The 24,893-nt window shown below is 33.5% G+C and overlaps 1 protein-coding gene across 4 annotated transcripts in view; it reads left to right on the plus strand.

The window, feature by feature from the left end:
• MAGI2 (membrane associated guanylate kinase, WW and PDZ domain containing 2) overlaps window positions 1-24,893 on the plus strand; it is a 1,119,445-nt gene that overhangs the window by 286,139 nt on the left and 808,413 nt on the right. For all 4 annotated transcript variants that reach the window (XM_031454751.2, XM_031454752.2, XM_031454755.2 and 1 more), the window contains exon 2: window positions 16,379-16,495. In XM_031454751.2, the coding sequence (XP_031310611.2) occupies window positions 16,379-16,495 (117 nt within the window). The remainder of the gene's footprint in view (window positions 1-16,378; window positions 16,496-24,893) is intronic.

A 24,893-nucleotide genomic window follows, 5' to 3' on the forward strand; every position in this document is an offset into this window, starting at 1 on the left:
CTAAGTGAATTTGATTAAATGTATCTTAAGGTCAATTTCAGGTTTTAAATTTTATTCTAAGATGTTTCCCTCTAACAGAAATACTCTAGATAATGAAGAAGGAATGACAAAATTAGACTATCACTATAGTCTACAAAGTTTCAATGAAATAATGAACCTAGACAGTGATCATCAGTGGCTGTTATTAACATCACAAAAATAAAGACATCTGGACATTGCATGACTTTTGATGGAAGTACAAAATACCTCTCTGGAAGTAGTCTTGCCAAAAATCAAAGATGAATGAGGTTAAGCCTTTAGATTTACCCACAAGTTTATAGAAAATGCAGGGGACAAGGGACACGTAAATTGTATGACGAGATATCCTCAAAATCCAAAAGGTGGGAAACTACAGGACAAATTTTTCAGTATCTTTAAGAATAACAAATATTGGAAGGGAAAAAGGAAGGGCCTATCTGTAGATTAAAAATAGTTTTAAGAGACGTATCAATCCCATGCAATGTGTGTAGCTTATTTGGTCATTCAGACAAATCATCTGTTTAAAAATTGAGTTAACTTTGACCACTGACTTAGATATTTGATGATATTAAGACTTTATCACATTTTCTCAGTGTAATATTGGTATTGCGATTATTCTTTTAAAAACCAGTCATTGTCAGTGGAACTGGGAAGCAGCCCTGGTCCATTAATAATCATAGAATTCTTTCCCCATTTAGCAGGCAGTAGTTCCAAACAACAGTAGTGCATGAGGCCCAGAATATGCACAGAACCTTAGATACCACTTCTATGTCAACTCTGGCCAAGTTCCAGGACTGGAACTGTGGGTGTGGCAGGTGGAATAACTGTATCTTTTCCTTGGGAAATTTTCTAATATGTGCTCCTGGAACACATCCATACAAAATACTTCTACAAAAAATAGGGGGTTATTAACCACTAAACCTGACCACTAGTATAATTAAGGCCATGATAATTCTGAAATAAAGAGAACTTTTACATTGACAGTTATGTAATGATTGACCACAAAACACTTTTTTCACGTCTTAGTTATTAATACCTTGTGGAACATGCTTTGGGAAAATTGTTATATTACTCTCAATATAAGGAGAGAGAGAAGAAGATACTTTGCTTGTTCCAGTCACTCTGGAAATCATAGTTGGCTAGATTTTCAGTTTTGGCCAAATGTCAAGAAAGAAGTTTAAATGTCAAAATTTTTCATTTTTTCTTGGATTATGGATGTTTAATCTTAACACTAACAACCCGCATGAATGAAAGGTAGGCGTCTTGTCTGAAAAGTGAGCAAGATGTAAGAATAACCTTGTAATTTTTATCCCTGACTTTCTAAAACTGCTCAATTTATTAAAATTGATTCTTTAGATTTGAATTTTTGATGAGAGCTAATCAATGCTAAAATTTACCTCCAGCAATCATTTCTTTCATTCTTTGATTTGTGCTTCATTCTTTCTTTTTCAACTCATCTACTTTATCTATCCATTACTCTATTATCTCCTTTATTTCCTGGAATTAAGTTTTGTTTTGTGCATTGGGAATTCCCAGGGGGAAATCCCTGAAAATGAAGACATGTGTTACAAATCTAATATGGAGTTTGCAGTGTTACAGGGATAGGAATTTAAGATCCTTAAGCTCCCTGTAGCTGCCTAAACCAGACTTAAAGGCTTTAAACAAAGAGGAGACAGCAGAAATTGCCCTCTATATACACAGCTACCTTGACTTCGTTGAATAGTATCCTGGTATCTTAAGTTGTGTAGAGTAGATTAATTTAACAGTGAGTCATGGACCAGGATCATTGATTCGCAATCATGTCAGAAACATGCCCACTGCCTAACATGTAGGGGTTGGGGGAGGAATTGTGCAAAAGCGCCGATGAATTAAACATCGCCTCATACCAGCTATGTGAAACTCTCCAAGTCAAGTAGCCTATTTGAGTACTGGTTTCCTCAGATTAGGAATAAAGATACCTGCTTTGCTTTGCTTACCTTTTAATGTTTTGAGGAGAAGTGGGATAATACATATGAGCGTGTTTGCAAATGGTGAAGATTTATACATGTGGGGTTTTATTTAATTTAGTTCATCCTAACTTACTGATCTGTCAACCTTTACAATGTAGCTTTTGATGGTTGAGAAAAGTATGAATTATTTATGAGCTAGCTATTCATGTTCTGATTTGCAGTTCTTCCTATGAGTGCTTTGCACATATGTACGCATTATAAAACTTCATGGCCTCTCATGTATTTTCCTATTGAAATAATTTAAAATTATTCTATTTACTGACTTAACAGTGAAAAATATTTAGCAAAGTGTTAAATTCTAATGTTTTCTTAAAGCCAAAATTAATTATATTTTTCTCATATAATTTACCAGATTATAAACTGAGTTTCTATCACATTCTTTTTCATATTTGTATTTAGGTTCAAAAAACTAACTAGATACAGATTGAATCTGAAATTCTACATTATTTGGAGGAAAGAGTCTTCTTACTTTAAAAAAAATCAATAATTTTATTAACTAGAATAATTAAAAATGATTTCATGAGCAGGTATATATCCTATTTCATATATTTTATAATATCTTAACAATACTTAAGTCAGATTCCTGTGTACCTTATGATGTTGATTGAAAGAGTTTTCTTTTGGAATTTACATAATTATGCCTTTACTTGTTTTTAGAAAGATTACATAAAAGGTGATTCATGAGGTTTTTTTTGTATATTTTAATTTACTAACATGGTAATGTTGTCATGTTAAAGATGTTTATGTCATATGAGAAATAAGGAAGCTATTTTAATAATGTTAGGTAGATAAACCCCTATTTTTATAAATAGCTTAAGGGCCAGCTTCACAACCATATATTATGAATCATATTAGAATGTTAATAGAATTTCACTGCTTTTCATTCCAAATGCCTCAGAAAATAAAACTCAGTTTATGGTGGAGCAACAATAATTTACCTTAAGTTCAAGGGCAGCATCACCTTTTTTCTTTTCTTTTTCTTTGTTTTTTCTTTTTTCAGGAATATAGTGTTCAAAAATGGCCATGTTTCTGGAGAGTAGTTATTCCAAAACAAATACTTTATAAAAAGAATTGCATGCTTTCATTTTATTGTGTGTCAAGAAACATCTGTAGAGGTGATTGCTTCCTTTGGTAATAAGCCTAGTAGGGGCAACTTCAGAACTTTAAATATCTGAGTGGTGATCATTAAGGTTTACAGTTAGGATATCAGTCAGATTGCCAGTCTGCTCTAGTCAGCTGCTGATAGCCCTGATTCCTTATTAGGAAATTCATCTTTCTTGAAGGTAGTACAAGATTAGATAGCAGTTAAATTCAGGAAAGCTGCTAGTTGTTACTGCCATATTATTACCCTTTGTATTTGAAAGTACAAATGAAGCAGACTTTCACCATGACCAAGGCCCAGGATAAGCAGATTTTTATTATGTGCTGATGGTCAGTATTGAATTGTTCACATTTGATAGCTGCCATTGTGGCCATTCTCTGGCTAATTGACCAGTGAGGCAGCTGGGAGTGAAGATTTAGTTATAACTCCCTGGAGAAAGTTTCTTGTGTATGTTTTATAATTTCAGTTACAGTTCTGCTCTGTCATAAAGATTGTGCATGATTATATTTACCTTCCCAATAAAGAATTTATACTTCTGACCATTTGTGGGGAAAAAGGGCAAGAAATACAAATTACAAATTACTGGGTTTCAAAATTGGAGATCTGGGGAAAATGCTGATTGAATTGGGAAAAGAAGTGACTAAATGACCTGACCAATTTGGCATTTTAGCAACTTGGAAATTTTTTGGGTAAATATTAGAGTTTGGAGGAAAGTGCAGGCTGTGTATCTCCTTGACCACAAGGTGGATGCCAAGTGGGTTATTGCATTGAAATGTAATTTGAAAAGTTATTATATTACATTTGAAAGGTCAAATTTGAGCAAAGATTTCAACATTTATTATAAGGCAGAGGAAAAAAGAAAGAACAGTTGCACAACATCCTTATTCTTCAGGTGCTATGACAGCTCCCTGCATAAAAGGTTCACACCTTGGAGCATTCGTTAGTATTATGATGGCAAGACCAATAGTCTGTATTTAGGCTTGGGGCATGGACATAAGACTAGCAAGGAATTGGGATAGTGTGTTTCCATGTATCATCTAATCTCTTTGCAGACCAGTACTTTCATAAAATACAATAAAAAATAAATTACTAGAAAAAATTTTAAAATGCAAATGCCTAATGGTTTTTGTTGGTGTGTTTGTCATTAGATTGCAAACTCAAAGATATAAAGTTACTCACAAAAATTGCTGTAAATTATTTCTTACTCTCAATTTCTGAACAGTATCAAACGGTTTACCCACCATCACTGGGTTACATACTATGTAGAATTGACCCAGAAGATACAAAGCCTTGTTCTGGGTGTTTTTAGACTATTGTTCCAAATTATTATGCTCTGTTCATGCATTAATAATGAAACCATGACAATTTTTCTAACTAACTATTATCCTGAAACTATTTTGGCAATGGGATTTCATTTTAACATTCCTTATGCTAATTAATAACATTCCAGTGTAGATTTGAAAACAATATTTGAAGTCCCTAAGTAATCTCCTCTGGACTGTTGAGTCTTCATTAAAGTGCTTTAATGCTAGTTGTCCCTAAGGTATAGATTAAAGTTTACTTGCACGTCTTACACAGACACACACACACACTCTCTCTCTCTCTCTCTCTCTCCCCCTCTCCAATATTTATTCCAAAATATTTTTAATGAAAATTAAAATATAAAAGAAAACAAACAAAATTCAGAACCAAAATGATTCTTTGAGTTTGAGGAAAGACTTGCTTCACACAGATGATCAAATGGTATAAAGTCTTTAGAAAGCATGAGACTATTTACTTTTCTTGGATTAAATAAAATTACATTTTGAAGCACATCTGCCCAAAGTCCATTACCTTCTGAACATTTCCAGTGTAAATACATAGAAAAGTTCTGAGTCCAAGCTTATTTCACCAGTACAGAAACAAAGACCTGGGAAGAAATAAGAGTTCTGTAGATGGAGCAGATTTAAGAACATCTTTCAACCATATCATCTAAACATGGACTTCTAGTTTAGAAATCTCCTGGCTTCTAGTATTTTTGATAAAACCATTTGAGAACTGATGTACTTATCAATGAATTTCTGTCTTCTATTACAGTCATTCCTCATCACTGGGAAGTAATTTGTCATAGTAAACAAAATAACTCCATCCAGCTGTAGCTTGTTCTACCTAAAAGTTCTTTAGAGCTATGGAAGTGTTCTAAAGACTTTAGAAAGTGCAGTTATTTTTTTGCCTGGCCACGTTTAATAATATATGACTGACCAATGAAATTCCAGCGTCCTTAACCATATGCTTACTATTTTGAGTGTTAAATATTTTGTTTAGAAACTCTTTCATTTGACTAATGTTCTTTGCTTCAGGCTTAATTTTAATAATAGATCCTCTAAAAGCCACAGATGGATTGTTTCAACTTCAAGATTTTTCTGTATTTTAAAAATTTAACACTCGATACTAAATTGAAGGCTAAGAAATAAATTTAAACCTAAATTTGATCTTGCACTTTCAGAATGGGTAATGTTCCCTGTAGTCTTATGTTGATTGAAGTCAAAGAAATGATAGAGAATATTTGTTTAGCAAATACTGCTAAAGCATGAAAAATTACAAACTAAAAATAATTGCACTTGGCATCCATTTTTTCTCATAATGATTCACTGGGTCAAGACCTTTCATTTTTATTTAGAATGAAACTTTACTTATAAATTTCAGCTGAGGGCTAAAATGATGTATTGGAGTTGGTGCCATCATTATCTGGTACATTTTGATAGTATGCTTCCATAGTTAACTTTCTACATAGTTTCACACCTTATGTGAGTATCTTTAATATAGAAAGGATTGTTTTTATTTTATATTTGATGATTAGTTTCCATATGATGATTGTTAAAGGTGAAATTTTCGATGACAGATCTAAATTAATTTTTACAGCAGGAAATAAAAATCTATACTCGTAGATCATCATATACATTAACTTCAAAGAAATTTTTTCTTATGAAAAATGTGCTTTGATTATAGGGTATTTTTATTGTTAATAGAAAAAACTAAATATGCATTTTACATCAGGAAGCCAAATTCAGTGAACATTTTTTATATAGACATTTTTAATCAAGACATTAAACTTTACCTCAAGATGCCACCCATTAGCCATTGTGACTGAAATATAAAGAGTTGTCATAATTTATAAAAATTGCTAATTGCCCTTCATGGTTGTGGATATTAATTGAGCTCTTAATATAAATAAATCACTATTAAACATTTAATGTAGGAAAATTAGGCATTTTTGAGACATAACTTGATCTTATTGTGTTGTGCTATTACTGATTTATAGTCTCTCCAAAAATGCTTTTTATTTGCATCCATTTTATTTTTCAGTGGGTGAATACCTATTGAATACCTGCTGAGTGACAGACTCTGCTCTCTCATGGAACTTGCATTCTAAGGAACAACTTAGACAATAAACAAGTAAATATGTCACATAATTTTACCTAGTGGTAACAGTTGTGTAAAGAAGTAGAGTAGGAGATTAATAAATGATAGGGAGGGGGTTGTGAGACATGAGCAAGTTTAAGTAGAGTGAGGAGTAATATGTGAACCAAAATATTAACCAAGTGAACAGACAAAAAAACTTGGTATTTAGGAATGAGGGTTTCACTTGTTTTTTTCTGTCAAATATAAACCCTATCTTTAGTAAACCATCCCTAAAATCAGCTGCTTGCCTTATTAATTATTTCAAATATTTTTATTATTACTTAACAAAATTAATAATTGCCATGTAGACTTTATTATAAAAAAATCATTCTCAGATCAATGGATAGTTTATTTTTAAACTAATGATAATTTCAGGCATTTCTCCAGATTTTTCAAGAGTCAGCAATTAGATATTATCTTTAACAGTGTTACCAAAAACTAGAAATCACTGTACTATTTTATAAAAATTATTATGCAGAGGGGAGACTTAAAAACCATTATTTCTCTTTGCTGTAAAATGATTTTAAGTAGTATATAATAAAAACACATGTCTGGGGCAATCAATGATGATGCTATCCAGAAAAATATTAAGAATTCTTGGATCTATACTTCCAAAAACATAAAATAAACAGACTGTTTAAAAATATAATATTTGTGTTTTTATATCTAATTTTGAGAACAAAATTATTTCTATTCAAGTATAAAGGTGATTATTTGACAAAAGAAAGTAAAATTTCATTCAAATGAGAGTTTTACACTATAGGGTGAACAATATGAAAGTCACTTTCATGAACTAACAAAGAGCTCATAGTATCAGCCTAGAAAAGAAATATACAGGAATGGCTCACCCCTCTTTTATGACAGGGAACATTTCTGAACTTTTATAAATCACACTGACTGTGGTTGCATTCATGCATTTTAAACTATTTATCATTATTGGGAAAATCATTTAAGTTATTAGTCGAGCAGGAATGTAATTCAACTAATATTTATAGAGTCCCAGTCAATTATAAGTCACTGTACTAGGCTTTAAAAAATAAAAATGTATTAGGCAGGAAAATGAAGTTTGTCATAAAGGAATATTAGCAATATTTGTTCCTACTACCCAGCAATTATCGTAATATAATGGTAATGCTCTGTGATGAACATTAGACATTGTGCAACATAAAAATATTTTTGGTTTCTTGGGTCTACCCGCAGGAAATAGTTAACCTTCAGCTCTCGTCAACACAACTACCACTTTAACACCATTCCCAAATGTGAAATCATGCACTGTGTGTGTGTGTGTGTGTGTGTGTGTGTGTGTGTTTAACCCCTTGTCAGATGTGTTCTTATCTTCCTCGCTGTTGTCATCCTTCCCTTAATAGAGTAAAACTTCATTTCCAATGAAGTTTGTAACCTGTAGGTTTTTTTCTTGATTTCAAAATATATTCCTAGGTAAATAGTAACTTAACATTTTCCTAAAACTTGTTAAGAACAAATAGTAAATAGTTCAGTAAAAATGAAAGTTTACTTTATCTCAAAAAGATACTTTTAGTAGGCTTTTATTGGAGATAGTTTAAGGGATGAGTTGAGGTAGTTTTAAGTTGCAGCATGTTAGCAAAAAATAAAGTGAATATTTCAAAATATAATATTTATGTTTTTATATCTACTTTTAAGAACAAAATTATTTCTATTCAAGTATAAAGATAATTGTTTGATATATGTGTATATATGATTTTTAGTTGACCTGAAGATAGTAGCTTAATATATAAAGCAAAATAAGCTCAAATATTGATTTTTTAAAATATGCTACACATATTCACTTTTCCTTTTATAAATGAATGTGTACCTAGTATGAGCATTTTATTTTCTGCTTATTTTAAATTAATAGGAGTATATTCTTAAAGTGGGTTTTCTAAGAACAAAAACAATTGTGTTTTTGTTAATCACTACACTTTTAAAATTCACACTTAAAAGTTTGGAATAAAGTTTAAAAGGCAGTAAACTAAGACCCTAAGTTAAAAATTTTTGCCTTCTGAATTATGTAGCTGTTTTGGACAATAGTTTCTTTTTTTAACTCTAGTAACTTTATGTAGAAACCTTAGAGCTTTGTGTTTTATTAATCTTCAGTGACTTCAAACCCCGCTCATAACTATCCCACTATTTTTTTTTTCTTTTAAACTTACAGTGGTATAATCTCTGGTTTAAAAAAAGTATTGAATTCAAGCCAATTTATTTTTGGCCATATATCTTTTTTATTAGCTGAATTTCTGTGACATCCTGCTTTTTATAAAGAACATCTAATGTTTAGGAGTTAGGTAAGTCAAAGAAATTAATAGGAAATGCCCTATTCTATACCAAATTAGCCATCTTGGGACATTATAGAAAATTTAGATGTGCTTAAGTTTGTTTTCAACTATGTGCCCATCTTTTCCATTTCTTGATTGTGAAATTTTGGGTAATACATGTACAGTACCTAGCATGATTCCAGGCATACAATGAGTATTCATTTTCTCTTCTCCATGGGAACCTATAATCATAACTATAAGAACAACTCTAATATTTACTTTGAGACCAAGGCTAACAATGAAAAATGAAACTCAATAATAATATCCCCTCTGTGAAATAGTAAGGGGAAGGAAATGATAAAAAGCCATTTTCAATAGAGCTGAAGAATATTGTAAGCTACTTACATTTATCTCTGTCATTTTTCTGAAATAACAGTTATTCTCTCTAATTTTGAATCTACTAATGATCTGCAACTGTTTAATATATTTTGTCTCTTTTGTTATTGCATTTCTTATACAAAATATGTGATACCACTAAAATTTTGAAGAAAAACAACACAGAGAGATATTAAAGCATGATTAAAAGGGTTGACTAAACTCTAATATTATGAATAAAATATGGAAGGGTTACAAACTTTCATATACCTAAATATTTTCAGCTATAGGAAAGCAATTAACCATGGCATCTGCAATGAGTTACCATGGGCCTTCTATGTGTGCCTCTATTTAAAATAGGGAAAGGGGAATTATTTAGGGAAGAACAACTTTACTGACTCATAATTTATAGAAAGACTAGTACAGATCAAAGGCATCCAGCAATTTGGTACCATACTCTAGCCACCTGAAAATGAGGTGGACCTCTAGATCATCAGAAACTGAAGACACAATTTTTCACCTAAAAAGGGGATGGAGTCTGCTCCAGCAGGCTGGATTAGATATGTCTGTCATCTATTTTGTGGCTGTGGATCTTAACAGAATCAATCAACTTTTCTGTGATTTATTTCTCCATTTTTAAGATGAGCCAAGCAGAAACTATTTTGAAAAAGGAACATAGCAACAAAACCCAGTAATGTTTTCCTATTTCCTCAACTTCCCCAATATCCAAGAAAATAACATAAAATATTTTGCAACTACTCATAGGCATATCTTAAGGCAAATGGTTAGATTTTCCCCTTCTTAGTCCAATTCCTTAAAGACTGCTTTGCTTGAATATTTTACTACTTTTTTTGACAGTACCAACATATGAAATCAATTTCCTATTGGTGATCTTAGCTTCTTGGACAATTCAGTAGTAAAAAACAGTAGCAAAGGGAGGTTATCCATGGCTTTCTTTCTTTTTATCTCTTTTTTTACAGTATACTTGATGTATAATATTATATGTTACAAGTGTACAGTAAAGTGATCCACAATTTTAAATGTTATACTTCATTTATAGTTGTTATAAAATATTGACTATATCCCTTGTGTTGTACAATATATCCTTGTAACTTACTGTATGTGTAATAGTTTGTACCTCTGACTCCCCTACCCATGCCTTGCCCCTCTTCCTTTCCCTTTCCCCACCAGTAACCACTAGTTTGTTTTCTATATCTGTGAGTCTGCTTCTTTTTGTTATATTCACTAGTTTGTTGTATTTTTTTAGATTCAATGCATAAGTGATATGCAGTATTTTCCTTTTTCTGACTTATTTCACTTAGCATAATGCCCTTCAAGTCCATCCATGCTGCTGCAAATGGCAAAATTTCATTCTTTTCTTATAGCTGGGTAGTATTTTTTTTTCTCTCTCTCTCTCTCTTTGTGTGTGTGTGTGTGTGTGTGTGTGTGTGTGTGTCTTTTTATCCTGTCATCTGTTGGTGGACTTAGGTTGCTTCCATGTCTTGGCAATTGTAAATAATGCTGCTGTGAACATTGGGGTGCATGTATCTTTTCAAATTACTGTTTTCCATGGCTTTATTTCTTATGAGCTATAACTAACTTGTGAGCTAAACTTATAACTAATAAAATAATTCAGTTGTCTGATTACCAAAAAAAAATCCCCAAACTATAAGGTACATTTAGTAAATGCTTTATATGGAAGTATAGAATTTAGATCCAGCAGAGAGATCTTATTTGGTTCTACAACTATTGTTATGATCTGAATGTTTGTGTCCCCTCCAAAAGTCATATGCTGAGATCCTAACCCTCATTGTGAAGGTATTAGGAGGTGGAGCCTTTGAGTTGTTAGGTCATGAGGGTGGAACTCTCATGAATGGAATAAGTACCCTGATAAGAAGTAACATTAGAAAGATGATTTCTTTCTCATCTGTATGCTGGAAGGATTTGTAGACCAGGAAGAGTGCCCTCACCAAAGAGTGATCTACCAATCTAACAACTCCTTGGTCTTGGACTTCTCAGGATCCAGAACTGTGAGAAATATATATTTGTTGTTTAAGCCACCCAGTCTAATGGTATTCTTTTATAGCAGCACAAACTGACTCACCTTTTACAGATAAGAAGAATGAGGCCCAGAAATGATTAAATGATTTGTGCAAGACCACTTAATGAGTAAGCGTTGGAGTGGTATTTAAAAGTCAGTTTCCAAATCTGCAATGTAGCATTCTTTCCAGCATTTGTGATTTATTTATTTAGCACGCATTTCAGAGCCTCATATGTTCAGAAGATACTGCTTCAGAGACTGAAGTGAGGAAAGGGAAAAAGATATAAAATGATTAGGAAATTCCCTGTCCTGGGGAGCTTACAGTTTAATACACAACATAGAGCAGATCCACTAGCTACTGTGTGGCCTGTTAGAATGTGCAAAATGTTTAAGAAGGGCGACCAAGACATAGAAGTTCAGAGGAGGGAAAGATTTCTTGCCAAAAGATCACAAGGAAGGCGAAGGGGAGGATAATTTTAAGCTGAAGGATGGATAGGAATTCCACTGGTAGTATCAAAGAGAAGGCATTCTTATCCATGAAGTTTCTTTAGTTGAAAACAACCAAGGGGGAATTGAAGAAACTGTCTAGAAAAATACGGAAAAGGGCAGTTCTATATGTCCAGGAAGTGAAATTTATGGGCAAGCTCTTCAGAGTGCTACTGTCAGGACGCATGCACTTGCAGGCACATCCTTGGGTAACTTCACTTACAAAGCCAAGTCCTGGAAAAGAAACTTTAATTGGCTAAGAGTAAGACCAGGGGAAATTAACTAAAAGTCTAACTACATTTATGCAGAATGAGACAGATATGATGACTTCAAAAAGGAAATCAGGGTGCTGTTTACCAAAAGAAAAAGCACAATGATGGGTGCAAAAGATAAAGCACAAACAAACAAACAAAGATCAAATGCCCATTTCAGCATCTTGTGGAGTGTGAATGGAAATAAATGAGGTATAGAGAAGGAAAAATAAATAAGGCCAGTAGAATGTGAGAGTAGCCTCATTTGTCTGAAGCACAGGATGAATAGATGACATCAGAATGAACCAGATTTGGCTTGCTCATCATCTCCACCTTCTTCTTGCTACACACCCAACACCATTCCAATCAGTAAATTCTCTCCCTAGTTTACAAGGGACAGGAAAATTTGAGCCAACAAATGAGGGATGGGACTATTCTTGCTAGCTATGAGCAATCAGACTTTTGGCACAAACATGATAGAGCCTGTTTGTATTTCTCCCTCAACCTTAGGAAAAGTGTCTGACTTTAGCTACAAGGCTAGAGCAAACAATTTGTCATAAGGAACATGCCAAGAAGATTCTGTCCATCTGAGCCAGGCAGCATCTTCTTCCTTTGCTTCCTCTCTCTTGGCATTCAAGTGGTAGAGGGAACAAAGCAGTTCTACTGGGAGCATTTCAGGAAACTGTGGAAATTGTAGAGATGCACACCATTTTCAACTGGTAACATTTGGAGGTTTTCCCCCAAATAATCCATGGGAGTTTCTTCCTGATGCTTCTCCCACTCCATACCCCATCTTTGCTCTCACCCCAGTGCCAAATAATTTGTGTAAGCTTCAGTTTCTTCATTTGAATATGAAGAATTTGGAGTAAGTTCTCTCCCAAGGGTTCTTCTTAAATTATATTTTGATATCAAATTGAAAAACTTGTTTGGGGTCATGTTGAGAAAGTACTTGATTACTGTGGACTAAGAAGTTTGGTTTTCAGACTGTAGACTATGAAAATTAGGTACATGTTCTTTAGAAGCAGAGTCATAGGCTTCATATTTTTTCCAGATATCTCATTGGCAAATGTATAATTTGAGAAGGTATTGTATCTTTCATTCTATTGTTTTACTTTGTAAAATAAAGGAAATAAAATTGTATCACAGTTAAATGAAATAACTCAGTAATTATTAAAATATAATAGTAAACAAGAACCACTGGATTTTTTTAAGAAGAGTACAATGGCTAAGACATGCCATTGCATGGTGAACTTGATAGTGCTATGCTTGGCAGAACAATTGATGTAGGTATTCTATAAGCTACCAAATCTAGGTATCATTAACAAATGACAAAACAGAAACTCTACAAACAGTATTGATAAAAGCAAAAATTATAACTATGGCAAATAAGACAGCAGAATATTTCTTTATTTTAATCATAGATAACATTTATTGAACACTCAGTATGCAGAATTCATTTTTTAGCTTGCTTTAAAATGTTAACATATATACCAGAAATCAGGTAGTCTTAAGACCCAGGCTCTATTTTTTAACTCAGCCCTTGCCCACTATCTGTTGCTTAATTCTTCTCTAATTGAAATTTCTAATTAAGGAGAAATATACCTTTAAATGTGTACATGCACATATTATGTATACATATATGTAAAGCATTTCTATGTACACAATATATTGATTGGGATGATGTAAATTGCAAACAACAGAAACTCATAATAGTTTCAGAGAATGATTATTTACTTTTTCTCTTATAACAAGACATCTTACAGTATGTAGTTGCTTGTATTATTTTAGCTGCTCAGTGAAGCCATCGGGGACCCAGCTGTTTCCACCTTTTATTCCAGTATCCTCAGCATGATTTTTTTCTTTATGCATGTCACTTTGTGGTCAGACTATCAAGTCTAATAGAGAGCAGAGGGGCCATGGGAGTCCCAAAGAGGAATACCCAGTCTATCCAGGAAGGACTGGATGAGAAGGGTCTTGATATCAGATATCAGGTCTAGTTCAGTGAGTAAAGAAAGCCCTTCCTTTCCTGGGTCTGAGACTGTTTGGGCCTGAGACTAAATCAAGGTTTTTTAAATAGAAAATAATAGAGGAAAGAATATTGGGTAGGCAACCAGCAGAATTTGCCATAATAAGGATAGTGGGTAAATAAAATTGCCTTACATGAAAGATGCTATGATAAATTGTGAAGGATGATAAAGTATTTGTGAAATATGAGGCCAAAAAAAGAGCTTCCAAAACAAATGTGATCATTTATGACAATTCATTGTAATTAATGAGAGAAGTTTTGTATTAATTCTCAGAAGCTTCTGCAGGTTTTTCCATGTAAAAAAGATAGCCAGTCATTGAATGAATAGACAGCCTTTTTTGTTGTTGTTTTCATATGTAATCAAAGTTTTGAGAGGGCTAATGTGGTATTTTTGTAGTAGAAGTAGTTTAAATCGATAATGTATTTTCAGGGACAAGAAGCATCTTGGAGTACAAAATGTGAGCTTATCCATGTTACATTAGGTGAGTGATTCTCTAGCTTACTTTAGTGGACAGACTACATCTGTTGTTCTATAGTTAGCATTTTCTCAGGCTGCCAGAAAGCATCTCATCACTTGGCATGTCCCACATATTGGACAGAAAGAAAAAGAGAAGAGAGATGGCTACAGTTCCTGTAGACTCAGAAGTCGGCAGAACGACAGCTGAAAAGAGGCACGTTTTTGCTCTGCAGCTGTAGTCAATTATTGAGAGTGGGCATGTCAGAAGATCTGACTGGGAAAGACCAAACAGAATTACAGAATTTCAAGATTTCTAATTTTTAACTGATTCAGTATGATGTCAGCAAGTCCAACCCATGGAAATACAGGGCTTTAGAGATGTAAAAAATAGGTGATTAATATGTGTGATGGTGATTTCAGGTGACTTTCATTTCTTGTTCCTCTGCTTCTTTAACTAAAAAAATAATAATTTTGAATTTGGAAAATGATATCTGCAAGCATTCTGGTTGTAATATGTATGTGCACTCAATAAGCAGTGAGTTTTCTTTTGATGTCATTTGTTTCTTGTTATCATATTATGTTGAATAGAAAAATAAATTGACACTATTGACTGAAAAAGGAGAAATGTTGGAGAGTAAGAATTTTGCTAGTTCCGTTATGCCATACTGTTTCATGTGGCATCTTGCTAAGGCTGTGCCAGCAGATTAGAGGCAACAGAAGCAATAGATTTGGGAACTTCAAAAATGTAGCAATATGTAGTTTGCAAATATGTTAACTACTATTTGTTTTAAAGTTGTCTGTGTTGCAGGTAAGTACAACCACATAATGCTGTTTTACATGGTCTTGGTGGTGCAAATAGATTGATGATGAATTGTAATTTTGAAGTTCAAAGGATTTAAAGAGAATGTGATTTTTGTAACTGTTACAGATGTCCTATTTCCTGTATCTTTAACTGTTTGCCTTGGCCCAATTATCATAATGTGTTTGAAAAGATAAGGGTTTTAGGAATTCTTATTTTTATTTTTACAGCTACTTTTATTTATAATTCATTCTTTCAAGTATAAAAAGAAGGACCTTAGGTAGATAAATCTTTGTAATTTAATGTAATTATCTTTAAATATGAAATGAAATTGATCTTGGATAGATTTACAGAATTGATTCTCTCACCTATAGCCCAGTTTATTTTAATTAGATTATAATGGCAAATAAACTCAAAATTATTTCTATAATAATAACATGATAATTATGATAATAAAACATACCTAAATCTTTCAAACCTTGTATCTAGTTAAAAATATCTGCACATATTTTATATGACATAAAAATTACTTTGATTTATTTTAGAAACAGAGTAAAGCATTACTATCTGTATAAATCTTTTAATATTTTATATCACTGTACTTATCTAAATACAGAGTAAGTTTAAATAACTTTCAATTTTTTTCCTAACTTTGAAGACATGCTAAGTGAAATAAGCCAGTCACGAAAGGGCAAATAGTGCATGATTCCATTTATATAAGATATCTAGTGTAGTTAAAATCATAGAATGTCTGGAGGAAAGGGAGAGTGGGAAGTAAAAAAGGCTTTTTTAGCCATGCAATGAGATATACTATCACATTGTGACATTTAAATATTATTTCAGGAGTAATGGGTATCTTTTGCTACAACACAAACTTCATTCTAAATAAAAAATAAAGAATGCATATAAAACACTGAGCACACACCTGGTGAACAATTATTATTTTAGTGAATGTTATCTTTTATTATTACGAGTAGTAAATGTTTCAGAAAGTCAAAATAGCAATATGAAATGATGCATCTTTTAAATAGGTTTATGACAGAATCAAATTACATGCTTAAAAATTCTCCAGCTTCCTTTATTAAGAAGCTTTATTATTCTAGGAGGAATTGTTGATAAGGATCTTCGTCACTACCTCAACTTACGATTTCAGAAGGGTTCTGTGGACCACGAACTGCAGCAAATCATTCGTGACAACCTCTACCTCCGCACAGTGCCATGTGAGTACAACAGATGATTTTTTTTCCCTATGTTAACAGATAAATGTTCAGCTATACATCCATTGTTTAAAAGAAAAGTTAAATTGCAGTGACTTTTTTTTGGTGGGTTTTTGGAATAGACGGTTGATTTGAGATATGGAAGTTTTAAATGCAAAAGCTTTTATAACTGCAGTTGAGTGGTTTATAATGATGATGTAGCCAGAAGATACTTGTGAGTTTCAAGCTGTAAAACCTAACTTTCTTCTCATGTTAGTATTGAGAAATCTTAATTCTAATCCCGGAGGTTGGTGATTTCATAATGAGTTATGATTGGGGTAGAATTCTACACAGGGAGACATAAGAATGAAAATTCAATTCATTAGCTGAAACAGCTATTTTGTAAATAGAATCTACACAGTGACTCCCAATCTCCTCACTGGTTTGCAGCAGGGGAGTCTCACAGGTGAAAAGGAAATTATGTGTTAGAAAGTAAAGCTAAATATTCTGTAACTCTTAGAAAGTGATGGTGTTGAGTGTTCGGTACAAATTTCTCATATACAACCTGTAGAAATCCACAAACAACAATCACTGATCATGAGCAGGCACTTCTTCAAAAGAGAGGAATTGGTAAAATGATAAAATTCACAAATCAACTTTTTAGTACCTGCTTCAGCTCATTTGAGAATCTTATATTAATTTTAGGACAATCCAAAGACTTCTCAATCTGGGTCCTAGATCCTAGATAGATAACAAAATCAATTTCCTTCAAGGTATATTCCATGACCTCCAGAAACTTTTCAATCTCCAGAAGCTTTGATCGGTAGGTGTTTTGTGTATTCCTTTTATTTTAGTTTTGTTCTAAACTGTAATAAACTAAAAAATATGAGCTCTGAAAGGTTGATATTAAAGAAAGAAAAACTTGGCTTGGATAAATGAAACTAATAAATGGGATATATATATATATATATATATATATATATATATATATGTATTTAGTTTCTGGGTTGAACTACAAGAACTATGTACAAGGTATGATGGATTAAGGATGACTGTACTGAAATTCTAAAAATACCAAGAGAAGTGAAATGGATAATTCAGCACCCAATTCTTTTCACCTACACACCTCTTATAACGAGTGGACCCTTACCACTGCTAACACTGAATGTTCATCAAAACGAAATACCAGGGCACCACTATCAAACATTCCTAGATAAGAATGCTTATTGATTGACATCTTGTCAGTCCAAATGCTGTCAGTGTGTGTTAGTTAAGTGAATAGACTTTTGGACTCTTTCTTTAAAAGTAGAAGTTGAGAAAAGTGCATCCTTAAACTTGTAAGTTTGACGTTAGAGTGATGGGCAGGGGAAGATAGATTAAAGTAAGTGACTGAACTATTTATAAGGTAACGGGTGGACGCATTTTCAAAGCTGTGATGTTGTCAGTGCAGCCGTGTGGATTTATCTTTTGTGACATGAAAGAAAGGAGATCTGAAATACTGAATAAAGAGTCTGGGCACTTTCTTAATGTTTAAAAGCTGAGGGAACTAGATAAGAGGCTGACATTCACGAATACTTGTGGTCCTTTCTAAGGTGATGACACAGATAAGAAGTCTTAATTAAATATGAAGATAATAGGAGTAAATTTTTCATTAGTTAATTAACTTCTTAAATAAGTCATCTTTCTTTAGAGTACCGAAGAAATACTATGATGGCAAAATAAATCTAAGAGTAGAATAACTAGGCTTTTATGAGTAAACATAAAGAGGTTCCTGATGTGATTTTGGTACAAGGTCATAAATTTAATTAGAAATCCCTGAATAGCTCCTATAAAGGAGATGATTAGAAACTTAATGAATCTGAATATTGTGATCAAACAATTATTCTTTGAATTCGTAGCCACCACTCCTAATGGCCAATTCCAATAATACCATTCACTAACAATGCTCTTAACTTGGCACAAAAGTGGAAAAAAAAAAAAAAACTAAGATCTATGATAGAGATGATTCTGACTTATATTACCTATCACTTTTATACTGATCAATTGGACCTAGACAATCCACCAGCGTCACTAAGTATATCTTTTAATGAAACGCTCAGACATTATCAAAGAGTGTGCAGCAAAAATATGTCAGTAGTGTGAAAAATCCTGCCATTGTTTAGAAATTTACATATGTATCCAGTATATTGTTAAGTATAGAGTTAAGTATTTGTTACAAATTCTTTTGGGTCAAATAATTCTCATTGGTTTTCATGTACCCAGCACCATAAAAGGAAAATGTATTATTAAAGAGCAAGTCACTGCCTTTATGCATGCGTATGTTAACATGTATACCTCTAGTTTAATCTACTAACAGGAAAAGGTTATGGAAACAAAATTCTGGTTAAATTGTAACTATGTAAGGGTGGTTTAACTTTTTTAATAAGGCTAAATCCAGCTGAGTAATTCTGCTTACTACCACCAATATTACTCCATCAACACCAACTATAATGAAAAAGAAAGGAACAAAGTTTTGGAGCTGGATTTCCTTAGTGCCTACTGAGTAAGAGAGAGTTCTGGAGCTAGGATTCCAGAGACTCCCTCCCCTCACATATGTACATGCACTCATCCAAATCTAATTGTGGACAGCTTAGCTCCTATACCTCCCTCTGAAGGAGGTCTGGGCCTGACTGCTGGCTGATTTCTGAGCTAAGCCTGGGAGGGAGGTGGTCAGTCCAAGTCTCTACTGGTCTGCTCCCTGCCCCATAAAAAGGGTTGACTGCATTTAGTTTTGTCACTTTGTCTTCCCAGAACCCTCTCCCAGAACAAAATTCCTCAAAAGTTTATTTTATAAAGTGGAGTCTCTAGGCATAGAAGGTAGGACTTGGTCACAGAGACAGGACTGTTGGGCATACAGTGAGCACTAGTGCACACACACACACACACACACACAGACACACACACAGAGGCTCCAATGAGATCAGTTCATCATTCTTTCAAATTGAATTATGGAGAAGAGATCCTTAGGAACTGACTTTTGATAGTTTCCATAGTATATAAGTCAGTCACATGATTCTTATCTACTAATGACCTAAATTTGTACCTAAATATATTTGTCTTTTAGTTGCTAACTGTACAATTTATGAGGGGTGGGCTAAAGGTCTTAAGAGGATCCTGATGTCCTAAAGTGAAAGTTAATTTTTAATTTCTAAATAATGAATACTGAAAATGAACCTCTCTATTATTAGATTTTAGGCTATATAAGATTTTTGTGTAATGGAACTCTAGGAGAAATGAGTAAATAATGAGACAAAACTGTTGTAATCTGGAATGTAATAAAGACTAACTAGGAAAAATGTATACAGATAAAGGATTTAAAAGAGTTTAGAACATATATCAAGTGGAATTTAGGTTACCTTGGTAGTATCCAAAAGATAATTTCAGAAGCACTAATTTGGCAGCACCCATTAGAGATTAGGTGGAATTGTTGCATAGCGTGTTAAGTGCACAGAGTTAAGGCCGCATACACTGCCTCTGGGTAATATAGATTCAAAAATATATGAGGGAAATTTGTGGAATTAATACAAAAAGTATTGGATTAATTTTCAAATGTCTAAAAAATAAAAATGGAGTAAAAATATTCTACTGAACATAATGATTTCATATAGTTAACTCTTGAGTCTATAATCAACCATGATTACATTGACTGTGCTTTTTAAATATGAGAAAAAATGATCACTTCCACTTATTGATGAAGTTCTGTTTTTTTTCTATCCTTAGTGTCTATTGCAGATTGACGCAGGTATGAGCATAGATATAAACTGTAGAAACTTTTTCCTTTATACCAGATGACATGAAGACAGATTTCAATGACCAATTTTTAAAGTTTCCAAACGAAATGGAAGGTAGTTAAAATTAAATTTCTCTTCCAAGACCATACTTTGTCATTTGGTGAGATGGTTTTATTGGGAAATATTTTAAATTTATTTGAAACCAAAAGAAATGCCACGGTATACCAAGAAAAAGATAAACATCAATAAATCTAAAGGTCTAAAACTCTTCCATAAAAAGCAAATAAGATGAAAAGCATCGATTTAAAATATGAAAGAAATTACTTTTATGAAAGAGGTGATTGAGGTGTAACTCACAATGATGTTTCTGCATATTTAAGCACTTGAAGTTAGTATAACTAAGCCATGTTAAAAAGCATTGTCAAGAATAAAATTGTAAGGCTTCTAATATATTTTTTAAATTTTTTCTATCATGCTATTTTGTCTTTCATGGAAAAGCAAATAGCAGCGGATTCTTAAAATGTTACAGGAACTGTTTCCTTTTAAGAAGAGCAGTTACCAACACACTTAAAGGAACAGCTATGCAAAGTCAACATCCCTTTCCCCTAATTATATAATCCCATTTAAGAATATGGTCAGAGAGAACTAGAGGAAAGAGGCTGGTGACTATATATCTGTAAAAGTCTAGAATTATGGCAGAATTTTCTAGTGTACTTCATGGGAAAAATTATTTCAATTCTTAAGCAAAAATCAATGCTTTTAAAGCTTGTGAAAATGTAGTATTCAACAAGGCAATGTGTTTTTTTGTGAGCATGAATAAATCTACTCATAATTTCTATCATCAAGTTACAGTTCTAAGCATATGGTAAGAAGGGAGAGTGGAATCAACCTGTGAAATACCGAAAAACTAAAGTCATCTTCTTCCAGTGAAATGAAATTCTCTGAGTTGAATGTTGTCCAGAACATGATTAAGTGCTCAGAATATCTTTACACAATATAGACCTCTGTTCTGGGATGGTAGGTTGAATTGTAGGTAGGCATCCAGGGATAGGATGAGAGATATAAGATCCAACTCTATTTTAAACTAATATTTGCAACAGCTGTATATTAGCCTTCTGTTTCAACTTTAACTTTATTGCTTCAAAAATGAATCATCCATTTAGAAGCTCTTTTTTGAAGTTCCTTTTAGAGCGTGAATCATATTCTTTCACGATTATTTCAGAACCAAGTTGCCAGATTTTTGTTCTTTGAAAAGGAATTTGATTTTTAAAAATAGCCTAATTATATTTTGTGCTAAGTGTTGAGAATGCAGGTTATTAGAGAATAAATATGGTTATTAGCACTGTTGGCCAAAAAAGAAGGAAATCTATAAACAAATGAAACTAAATTTCTTAAGAGATTTATAAACTGCCCTGAAAAGCTAGGCCAAAAGAAAAAATTCAAAAGCTTCTGAGCAGTAGCAAATACTTTAAAGGGTTCTACTCATTTACTCATTCAGATGTATGCCTGACTGATATATTTATTTAAAATGTGTTGTTTCTTCATAGAAAGTTGTATTAGGTTTGCCCCCACCCTTTTATCATTGAGAATATTAAGATCTAGTTTCATGTCATATACGTGAGTACAGTAGATTTTTTTTCATTTTTTCGTTGAACAAAATGAATGCATCTTTCCTGGTCACACAGTAACATTCATTGATTTGGTTGACAGAGTGCTCTACAGGAGAGTAATGGCTTCAAAATGTTGCTTAAAATGGAAAGTCAAGGAACGTTAGAAGAGATTGTATTGATTTCTCCATTTGACACCACAGGGCACCAGCTTTAGAATAAAGGAACATATCTGGCACAAAAGAAAAGTAATAAACACCGACAGTGAACATCACGTAAAATTCCCTTTTCTTTGACTTGATTGGCTTTTTTTGTGGTTGTGACCCAATTTTTCCTCTTGATTTTTTTTCCCTTTTGGTTTGTATTTCTGTTTCCTCTTTATAAGAGGAGGACTCTCTGTAGGATATCTGGATTTGTGAACCACAGTAGATGGTATGTACACACTTGGGCTTCAATGGTTCCAGCAGCTGCCCAAGGAAGAATTGGAGATGAGTGTGCGAAGGCATTTTTCAGCCTCCAGAAAAGCCAATCATCACTTTCAATGAAAAATAGCTCACCTTCCAGGGAGCCCAGAATCTGCTCCCTGCACTACTTCAGATGGCAACCCTGTTGGATATAAGAAAGTCAACACACTTCATTGTACACTTCTGCACTTTTGAACAGAAAGAATTAGGACTCTACCAGGTTCAGATCTACCCAAGTTTCCAAAGTTTGCTTGCTGATGACTACATAGGCTGATGGATGATTATGTAGCTGAAGGAAACCTACAGGCAGATAGCAATAGACACTGATGTCATTAAAGGACTTTAAGGCTACAGATTTATAGTAGAGCACTCAATTTTAATTCAAATATATCTGAGCAAAATAACAATGAAAAAGGAATATTAATTGTGGTTACTGATATCCTTAGTGCACTAATCAGTTATTTACACATTGCAGTTTAGCACCGCTAGAGCATGCATGATGAGTAGAAATAACACTTGACTTTACATATTTTGCAGCATGGCACTGTGGAAGGGGCATTCATCTAAGATTTGAAAGCCATTGGTTCTGGACTGGGCTCTGCCACTACCTGTAGGACCTTGGCAAAGGCTTTACCTTTGGGACTAAGTACAGGGAGGTGAGGGAATAAAGTGGTTCTTTTTGCTCTAAAATGCTGTCGTTTTCTGATTCTGCTGGCTTTCTTTGTTTTATCATTATTCAAATAGGTTCATCAAATTGGCTTAAATTATTCTGAGTATGTAATGCCCTCGATATTGAGCAGGTATAAACATCTTATGGAAACTGAAAATATATCAAATACAGCAGACACTTCAGGGAAAAATAAAGAGCTGTATTTAAATTAAGTGCAGTTCTGGATAAAACCAGCCATGCGTGTACTTTCAGCTTCTTCTATGAATGTCAAGTTAAAGATGCCATCATAACTCTGATGTTCCTTGAAATCTGCCTTCACTATTCATGAAACTCTGAAATATGGTCCAGTCTTAGTAAGTGGATGTGAAAATAAACACAATGAGAAATACGAAGCTTTTAAAGTCACTTTCTTCCTTTGGAATGTGTAATGAGTTGAGATGTGATCTAAAGGCTTCTGAAGCATTAGGTGTGTTGTTATGAAAATGTGATTGTACTTTTGATGATAAGATGTTTAATATGAAATATAGTGTCTTCTAATGCTGAACTTTAATAAATGTCACTTATGCAAGTGAATGGCCCTGGGTGAATGCCCAAACAGATCTAGCTAACGGGAGGTTAAATCAGTGCTCAGTGCAATCTTTACAGCACAGTTTAAAAATATACGAAAGTCAGTAGGGTTTCTCACACAGGGTAATTAAAAAGTAAAACTGATGTAGGGTTGACAGTAGATTTAATTAAAAATACACATAAATTCTGCCTTTCTTAGACAAGTCAGAAGTTTAGAATAGGGTCAATTCCCAGTTAGTTTCCCAGTATCTATCCATGCTCTGTTACCTTTCCTACTTAGAGGCTAGCTTTCAGGAATGTTGCTTTTTATGCATACAAAATCAACAGATATCTGCACAGACTCTGTTGGAATGAAGATAGAATTTCCCCAGCTGCTCAACACAACCAACTTGTATGGATAAATGATAATTCTTTAATTTGTCCTTCCAAAAAAAAAAAAAAAAAACTGAATTGGGGAGCTAATACCAAACTATGTACATCTGTCCTTTCTCATTTTTGGTCAGAATTCTGATTGTTTGTCACTAATGAAAAACTGTACTGATCAGTAAAGAAACTGAATATTTGTGGGAAGTCTGAAACTTCATGTACTGAATCCAGTTCATCTTAGCATTCCCAGTGGGGGAATGGTTGACAATTCCTCACCCAGGACCAGTCCTAGGTATGGGACTCCATGAACATCAACCGGAACTATTCTCTACATAGCAGTCATCATTTCCTGAGCACTTCTTGTGTGTAAGAAATGGTTTTCTTATATTGTCTCATTGAATCCTCACAGTATCCCTATAAGGTGTTAGTCCCATGTTTGAGGACATATGGAGAAATTGAGGCTCTGAGGATAGGTAAGGGGCCTGGCATCCTGCAGTAAGTTAGTAGAGGAAGAAGAATTCTGTCCTACTTGGGTCTGGCTCCCAGCCCACACTCTACATGAGAGGAACTCTCTAGTGGAAGCTCTGGGGATTCATGAATACCATGCAGTGCTTCCAAAGAGGTTCAGAGATGCTCCTGTGGTAGAAAAAGTGAGGAACTCTGCAGGCTGACAGACCATCTAGAGAGCATGAATGGCATTTTGCAGGCTGACAATTTCTCTGATGAGCTGATGTAGAGTTCCATCAATAGAAAAGATTTTTTTTTGCCAAGCAGATATGGAAAAAAATTCCCACAATTAAAAAAAACGTAGAAGGGGTAGAGAGCGTGCTTAGCATGCCTGAGGTCCTAGGTTCAATCCCGAGTACCTCCATTAAAAAATAAATGAATAAATAAGTAAATAAATAAATAAGCCTAATAAGTGTAATTACCTCCCTCCCTCAAAAAGAAAAAAAACCTTAAAAAAATGTATGGACAATT

This window comes from Camelus dromedarius, chromosome 7, assembly GCF_036321535.1.
Source record: "Camelus dromedarius isolate mCamDro1 chromosome 7, mCamDro1.pat, whole genome shotgun sequence".
Lineage (NCBI taxonomy): Eukaryota > Metazoa > Chordata > Mammalia > Artiodactyla > Camelidae > Camelus > Camelus dromedarius.